The sequence below is a fragment of the Dicentrarchus labrax genome, unplaced genomic scaffold (genome assembly GCF_905237075.1).
Source record: "Dicentrarchus labrax unplaced genomic scaffold, dlabrax2021, whole genome shotgun sequence".
In the NCBI taxonomy this organism is placed as follows: domain Eukaryota; kingdom Metazoa; phylum Chordata; class Actinopteri; family Moronidae; genus Dicentrarchus; species Dicentrarchus labrax.
The window spans coordinates 15,027,419-15,036,522 of NW_026136709.1; the positions used below are offsets into that span (position 1 = coordinate 15,027,419).

General features: G+C 38.9%; 1 protein-coding gene across 1 annotated transcript; it reads left to right on the top strand.

The window, feature by feature from the left end:
• The first annotated feature begins 1,971 nt into the window (after positions 1–1,971).
• si:ch73-206p6.1 (phospholipid scramblase 1) lies at positions 1,972–7,876 on the top strand. Its single transcript, XM_051410603.1, has 6 exons — positions 1,972–2,822; positions 3,914–3,956; positions 4,051–4,271; positions 4,443–4,604; positions 5,129–5,290; positions 5,758–7,876. The coding sequence occupies exons 1-6, from the start codon at positions 2,754–2,756 to the stop codon at positions 5,785–5,787; spliced, it is 687 nt and encodes a 228-aa protein (XP_051266563.1). The 5' UTR covers positions 1,972–2,753; the 3' UTR covers positions 5,788–7,876.
• Positions 7,877–9,104: the final 1,228 nt, after the last annotated feature.

Here is a 9,104-nt window from a genome sequence, read left to right on the forward strand (position 1 = left end):
GCAAAACAGTTAAAATGTTACAAATACATTTATATAGTATATATAAAGTATAGTATAGTATAGAATAGTATAGTATAGTATAGTTTAGGTATAGTATATCTGTAGCTGGACTATCCAAATAAAGTGGCATCCTGTTGACATTGAACAGAATAGTGAGCCTGCAGCTACAAGGGTGATATTTTCAAAATGATAAAAGCAATCTGGTTAAGCACAAGCAAACTAATCTGGGATTAAATATGGAATAATCAATCTCCTCTAAGAACTGTCACTTTTTAGAAACTGCCATCCAAGCTTGAGGGCCTCCAACATGGCTGCCGCAGCAGACGTAGCTGGATAGATATTCCTTTATTTGTCCCACAATGGGGAAATTCCAATGTTACAGCAGATAAGTGGATAGAGAAAAAAACAATATAAAAAACAGTAAGAGTAGGGAAATAATAAAAACACTAAGTACAAGAGAATCCACAACAACAGATAACACAAATAGTAGCAGCAGTTGCACAGAGGGTTACGTGATCTGAAAGTCCTCTGGCCACTGTACCTAATAACAAAATATGAAACTAACAAGATGAGAATGAAGCTCACATAAACAGAATTTACCATTCATAAGTTAGTTAGCACACTTTGTATCATCACCATCCCATACTTTCTCCCAGGAAACCACACCAACAACAACTCTCTATTAGATGCCAACGCTCCCATACTTTTATCAAAACGAATCAAGCAGTTTTTAAACTGTCTGATGGGAGCAGCCTCAATCGATGCACAAACATATCCAGAGAACTTTTACCTTCATGTCTCTATTGCTTGTGTATGCAGCTGAGTGACATGCAGTACAGCTTTGTGGTTACAGCTGTTAACAATTATTCTCCCACAGAATTGTAGGGACAGCCAAACTATAGTGTCTCTCATAACATGCAATTTGCTAGAATACAGTAGAGGTAACACAAACAATACTTGACATCCGATAGTAGGCCTAGAAATATAACCTTAAACGAGGAGCAATGCTATTGTTGAGGGATTCAGATGTATCGTATCTATACATATTACACACATATTGTTGAACTTTCACAATTGTGTGTTTTCATGTTTTTATGTGTTATTGTTAAAGGACCAGTGTGTAGGATTTAGTGGCATGCAGTTGCAGATTACTGGCTACAAATATCTTACTGCCACTGCCCAACATATTCATACAGGCAAACATGCAATGCGTTAATGTCGTGTTTTTGGGTGACATATTTTTAAAACTGAATGTCTCAAAGACTGCATGCCAAACCAAAATGTAATTGTGTTTAACATGCAATGAAGCATCCAAACTAATCCTAATCGAATCTTCGACCCTCAGTGAGCACCAGATATAGGTTATTTTCCACTACTGCTTTCTCTATTTGGATGGGTAATTTCAGCACAGTGGTTGCATGAGCGTGCAGATGTGAGTGAGTGAATGTCTGGATAATATGTGAGGTGCAGCAGGTATGGTGAGGTCAGGAACTCATCATTTTGGATTCTATGTTGTACAGTACGACTATAATCTTTAGGAGAATACAAGGAATACAATTATTTTATTTCATCATATACCTTTTTAAAGATAAAAAAAGTTCACAACAATAGACAAAGAGCAACATTCCCAGTAACTAACATGGTTAATTATAAACAAACATCCCATTGTGCTGTGCCTAATGTGGGATGTCACATTTTCACTCTGAAAAGCTTCTCTGTTGTTTGTGGAATCTATGAAAAATGTAAATGTGTTTTTTTTATTATCATTATAAATATTTCTAACACCTCTTTTAATCTTCTAATGTGCGCCTGTTGACCAGAAACTTCAGAAAACAACCCCTTGGCCCTTACTGACAGTCTGATATGTTCTATTACACATTGTTCTAGTCTACTCTACTGTACTCTATTGAGTTGTCTTCTATACCCCCGGCTTATCATTGGCGCATGGAAATGGGAAGTACAATGACGTCGACCAATGAGATTATAGGTTTATTCCGAGGGCTTGGTTCCGGAGTGGCCTGTTATTATTCTGAGTAGCAGGTGAAATAACGGTGAGTAATTCTGATTCCGATAAAAAAAAAAAACAACAACTGTCTGTTTCATGGCTAATATTAACTGCATAGACCACAATGCATTTGTCGACCATAGCTCGTCGCTTTGTACAAGTCGCCGTCTCGTTTAGATGAAAAAGTGGTCACATCAAACCTCGGCGTGCGCTCTCTTTACCTGCCTAACATTCAGAGGCACTTGAACACACCACTATGATAATAATCAGTCAGTGCACTGACATGGCCTACATATGGGAGACGGCCGGTGTACCTTGTGTCGGCTTTAGGGCCTGTTGTTTACGTGTAAACAAACGGGAGTAAGAGGATTTCGCATGGTGGTGTCTTCCCGTCAGAAGCCCCCCCTCGTCACTTCCAGATACAAGCCAGATTATCTGTGTCGCCCACCATGTAAAGTCTGCACACCATGTAAAGTCTGCAGCAGCTCGCCCCCCAGCCAGGCTGTGCACCGGCTCATTTACACCTCAACCAGGGCAAGGACGCGATATCGGAGAGGACCAGGGTGCTCCGAGTTGTCTTATTAACTTAACAGTACAGTACAGACACAGAGAAACATTAACCGCTGTCCATCTGTCGCGATTTGTCTTCATTTGTTGAGTGTCACCAAAAGAAGCACAAGGTGGTGCTGTATCTCGTTTTATGCATTTTGTTTCTCCATAGCTCCCCCCTCCCCCCCAGTTGGACAAAATGAATATGTATGCTGTGCCCAGTCCGGGAATACCAGGCTGTCCACCAGGGTTAGAATACCTGACTCAGGTGAGAAATACCACTATACTAGTCTTGGATTGCTCTTTGCATAGACTTGTTCACTCCGATGCTATTAACTGCACCTTTTGGCACTGTAATTTGTTACCACATGCTCTTGTGTAGTTCTTATTTGAGTTTTAAATGCCTCTTGTTACTTATTTCTCTTACTTTCTATATTTATCTGCACTTATTTCTGTCATTGCACTGCAACCACCAAATTTCCCCTGCTGGAGATGTAATACATGTTAGTGTCACTCAGTTGGCAAGCTCATTGCCTACATAAATTCGGTTTGTTTATATCAAGGGCAGACGAATTGAGCACCTTCCTCTTTCTTTAAATATTTGACATGGTTAAGTACAGTGCCACCAACAACTCCCTCCATCCACCCCCCCCAACCTTTTTTTAAATCTTTCTTTAAAACAAATTGCATCAGATCAACTAGTTTTAAAGCCTATTTCACACCCTAATTGTAGATGGAGATATTATAATGCACTGATGCTACAAATTATAGGCCTTTTTCATGAAAGACATTTTACGTTTTAAGTTTAAATAATAAAATGAATGATAGCTGATTTTCATTAAGCTGTTTCAGTTTCAGCTATTGCTCACTGTCAAGGCTCACTGGGACAATTTAATAGAACAGAACCGTTGTTAATGTGAGGAATTACACCTGTGCTTTTGCTATTATGACAAGGCAAAATTTCTACTGCACAAAATGGCCTATTGAAAAAGGGAGTTGCTGATAGTTGATGCCGCTGTTGTCAACCCTCTGCCAGCCCTGCAGTCACTTCTGCAGACTGAAAGTGTGCACTGTTTCTGCTGGAGCATCTTATACACATTAGCAGTGCTCAGGGAAGTATATAACAGTGTCCACAGAAACACAATATACAGGTTCACTTAAAAAGAAGTGACTGCACTGCATATGTTTATACTCAGTTTATAACAGCTCAGTGGCCCATACCATTTTTTACTTGCCAGATGCGAAATGTGAGCATGCTTATGGCAGTCTTTTTTTTAAACACTCGCCTCCAGCTACACCTACTCCACTGAAATGCTGCATGTGCATGAATCCAATGTATGTGGTTATCTGGTTTTCAAGGTGGATCAGCTCCTCATCAAACAGAAAGTTGAGCTCGTCGAAGGTAAAGCACGTCAACGTGGATTTGAGAAAATACACAATTCATGGTTTGCAGGGTTTAGCAACGACGCCCTCACACGTATTGTTTGTCCACGCAGCCCTCGTTGGTTTCGAAAGCAACAACAAGTATGAAGTCCGTAACGCAATGGGCCAGAACGTGTTCTACGCTGTCGAGGAGAACGACTGTCTGAGTCGACAGTGTTGCGGCCCCATGCGCTCCTTCACCATCCACGTCCTCGACAATTTTGGACAAGAGGTCATCACCGTCACCAGGCCACTTAAGTGCATGTCTTGCTTCTTCCCTTGTTGTCTACAAGAGGTGAGTAAAACCACTTTCAGACATGCTCACTTTGTCTCCATGAAATTACAGTGTTCGAGGTGGATTGTTTACACTCAACGTCGTCTAGTTTTACATGTTCCTTTGAAACACAATTTCTTGTGAGGATATGACTACAAATCACACTCAGTTCTCCCACAATCCCTCTCTCAGCTGGAGGTGCAGGCTCCCCCCGGTAACACAGTGGGGTACATTGTACAACAGTGGCACCCGTTCTCCCCTAAATTCATCGTTGCGAACGAACACAGCGAGCCTGTACTGAAGATCCATGGGCCCTTCTGTGGATGGAGCTGCCTTCCAGATGTTGACTTTGAGGTGGGTTTATCTAAACACAGAAATCCATTAAATTTGTGAAAACATAACACGACATGGTTACATTCTCTCTCTGCCCTCTGGACATTTTGTTGTAAGGGATCCTCCTCGTGCTCTGAAGCAGGAAATATGTTTCCAATCAGAGCGAGCTGTAGCTTGGATGAAGCCATCGCACAGGGCATGCTCTTGTGTGGTACAGTGTGGCCATTGTTCCACGGCTCAGCTGGTTTTATTAGATTGAGCTGTGAAGGGGATTTGGGTCAGTGATACAGACCTTTTACCAGACCCAGAGGAGGGATAACTGAAGCGTGATATTACCATCCCGGTTCCTCTCTGGCAGCTTTGAAGTCATTGCTGGGGATACAAAACTAAAAGTTACTGTGGCAGCGGGCAAAATCCTGAAATTGGATGGGATTAGGAATTGTTCCATGAACTCCCTCCAATAAAACCAAACAAGTTTAGGGATTGATCTTTATCCTAATGCAACACATGTCAGCAGTTTCTCTGTTCTGTAACTCTCTCTGCAGATTTTGACAATGGATGAAGTCAGTAAGATCGGGAAAATCAGCAAGCAGTGGACAGGACTTCTTCGGGAAGCGTTCACAGATTCAGACAACTTTGGCATCCAGTTCCCCATGGATCTGGATGTGAAAATGAAGGCTGTAATGATCGGTGCATGTTTTCTCATTGTAAGTGAAGTAATAAGCATTTCTATGTGTCTATAGTAGCAAAAAAGTAACATGATTAATTATAAAGTTATATTTCTTTTTATAGGATTCTCTCAGAGCAAAATAAGAGCAGCTATTGCCAAAATGTGGCTGTTACAGATGCAGTAGCCTCATATGACCCTGCTCGTGTGTTTCTCTGAACTGGTAGTCGGAAATTTCATGTACCTACCACTTAATGTACCACCAGCCTACATTTTGTGGGAAGTGTGACCTGAAACCACCCCGATCACCAGAAATGCAACTTTCTGTTGTAGCTAAAGTCCCATTTGCTAAAATGCTTAAGTGCTAAAATCTCAGCATGTGTTCACTGTTAATTTGGCAGTGACATATCAGTGAATAGATTCTACAACTTAGCTGATATATTTCAACTGTCAATGTATTGCTTTTGCTTTTTTATTAACTTTTGTCTTCTTCTTGCTTCTATACAGGATTTCATGTTCTTTGAGACTACCAACTAGGAGCCAAACAGGATATCCTTGTAAGCATACAACATTCCTGGAAGAACAAGGCCACAAAGCCATAATGATCAGTCCCAAATGCCCTAACAGAGAACAACCTTCAAACAGATAGTTCTTTTTTAAAGTAACAAAAGGTACCTTAATGTTTTAACTTTGCATGAACAATGAAATAGAAAGTTTGTTTTTGTCTTAGCTGCTCAGGTTGGTTGTTAAAACACGTTGCCAGGCTGTGAGTGCACAGTGCAGTGTTTTAAGACAATGTTATTAAGGAGGTTTTCATTTGTGTTTACATTATGGTCGCTGAGCCCATCTGGGCCCAGAACCTTAGTTGCTACAAAAAAACAAAAATCAAAAACAAAAAAAAACTTGAATAGAAGGATAATATCCATATACAAGTAAATGAAAAGGGAATATCATTACAGGCAAGTGCTGTTATACAGTTTGTAAAAGAAATGATGGTCAGTATGCAAAAGGGGGTCAGCCACATGGCACTTGTAATGTGGTCATATTAATAGTCAAGATGTTAATTTATATAGAAAAGTATGCTTGTAGCTATATTCTGTGAGAACTGAAGGACTCATGTAATGTAGTAGTTTGTAGTACAGATATTCAATGCTCTTATTCATTGAGTTATATTTTGGTCTGTTGAACAATTTGTCAAGATAGAGCAATGTGTGTGTGTGCACCGCTTTGTGTGCGTCTGTGTGCTGTGAGTGTCCTTGTAATAATAATACGAATAAGAATATTTTCGATGCCATAATGATTATGCATTGTCAAGCCTGAAGAGGTTGTCTACTTGGGAACAGATGGGTTATGGCTGGATGTAGTGTCCCAGTCTTGTCCACAAGAGGGAGCTAGCTTTTCATTTAACAAAAAAACAAAAAAAACCCCACACACTGCCCAAATGGACAAACTCAATACCTGCTTATGCCATAGGTTTTTATTCAAATATTAGTGTCTAAAGACATTGTATATTTTTGGACAAACTCAGGTTGAAATGCATGCTACTGTATGATAGTGTTAGATACTTTGGCTCCGGGAATTACACACCTGCACCTGATACTATCAATACAAAGATAATGATTTTGGTTTTGTACATTCAATCATCTAAATATCAGTATTTCATGTACATTTCCTGGTGTATGAACTTGAATTGTGATCTTTCTCACTGTTACATTACACATGGTGTGACAGCTCTACGTGTGTCAAAAATGCAAAATAAATCCCTGATTTCCATCAAATGACCATTGATACTGCTGCGCACCATGTTTAACTGTAAAATTCAAATATGAGTATGGCCATCGGTCTGATCTGGGATGGTATAAAGTAAAGTGTTGTAGCAAGGACATTATCTATGTGCTCTTCTGTAGCATCATGATAAAAAAGTGTTTTTCCTTCACATGTATGTCATCTGTGGTTCTGGAAAACTGGGAAAAAAAACATCCATCTTTAGTCGTTTATTAACTTATATAAGTCTTAAAAGTTTAGAGCCGTTTATTTTTGTAAAAAGTATTATTAACTGCTAAGAGATAATGTTTCCAGTAGAGTTAAATGTGATTGTGTTAACAGTGTTTTATTCTGCCTTCAATATATTGACTGTTTGTAGAGATACAACTGGATTTATTTCACCTTTTCTGAGCAGCAACTCGATTTTAAGACTAAAAACAAGTACTTTAGATGGATGTTTTTTGCAGTCTATTCTGTTTTCACGGCTGAGGTTGTTGAGAAACTACTCATTTAAGTAAATTCGAATTTCATTCTTACCATTAAGATTAGCCTGATCATTGGCATGTCTTGTTTGGTTGAAAGCATTAATAGTATAAGATGCTGGTGCTACATCCTCTGAAGGCTCTTTGATTGTGTTTAAAAGCCAAAAATTTAAGTCAGAATGTGATACAAAGGGATTTTAGCTATTCCCAGTAAGTTATATATTAAAAACTATTTAAGTACTTATTCTTCTACTTTTGCACTAATACTGTGAACTAATACATCATTTAGTCATGCAATGAATGCAAACAAACTCTGTGAGCTAAGCTTAAAATTGTGCAAATAGTCCATAGAAACACTTCAATAAAAAATTATATTGTGATGTGTGCAGTTCTTTTGATGTTGGTTTATTCTATCAGCAAATCCATTTAGCATTAAAAACTACTGATCCTCAAAAGAAAGATTATTTTTTAAAACGTTAGCACTCACTATCTGGACCCACAGTCCACAGTGAATACAGTCTGTAACTATGAGTGTTACAATGGTCAGACCTTGTAAATGGTCATGTAAAACCACTGAACCTTGCTTGTTAATCAGTCAAGTTCTCTACCTCCTGTAATTGCCACCTTCACATTTTTTAAGCAATTTTCTTGAACGGTCCTTGTGCTTGTGATATGTAAATGTAATTTTTTTGGGGCTGAAAAAATCTTGCTTGCAGAGTAATTGACTGGACCGATTCCGTCAAACATAGATGTCCTTGAGGGATAACATGAAAAGGGAAATGAGAACATTTCATTTTCTCCCCTTTCAAGTAAGCCATTAACCTGAAGCTGTTAACCTTGAGTGTAACCTAAAGAACTCTCATTTAAAACTGCCTTTTTAAGCTTTTTTTAATCACACATCAATGAAAAGAGCTACTTTGGGGCTCCATAAAGAGCAAGGTTGCAGTTTGGAACAGCTCATACAGTATTTTCCCCCAAACTGTTATGTCTGAGGAACAATATTACCATTTCATGCATAGATTACATTTTTTCATTATTTTTTTTAATTACTATATTCTCCAACATTTCAGTGGGGCTGATGTCAGTGTGTCCATGGTTATTGTCAATATTCTGCGGTGCTGAGTGATAATTCTTATAGTCCAACACATTTCAGGCCATAGTTTACATCTGAATTTTCACATTGTACTAACTTACTGAAGAACAGAATTTCGGTGACTCATGGTAACCACATTTTGGGACGATGATAGATTTTACACATTGCTTGGCATCGTCTTCTGGAATATATGACGCAGCAGTGCTATAGTTAATGATGCTGTGGTTGGAAAACAATGTGAACTGTGGAGACATGTACATGGAGAGCCAGGGTGGACATAGATATACGATGATTTCTTATTCAATTTCCTCGTCATCATTAGACAATTTTTAGTCATACAAGGAGCTCAGCTCTCGGGATGTCAATGGTGGTCTGCCAGTTGGACTGCTTTCGGGTTATTATCTATCATCACCTGTTATTATGTCAAAATTCTAATATTTTATGTCCTAACTCAACTTCAACTATACTTTGTGTTTGGGAGTATCATGCCCACATGCTAAACCAACATGGTGAAT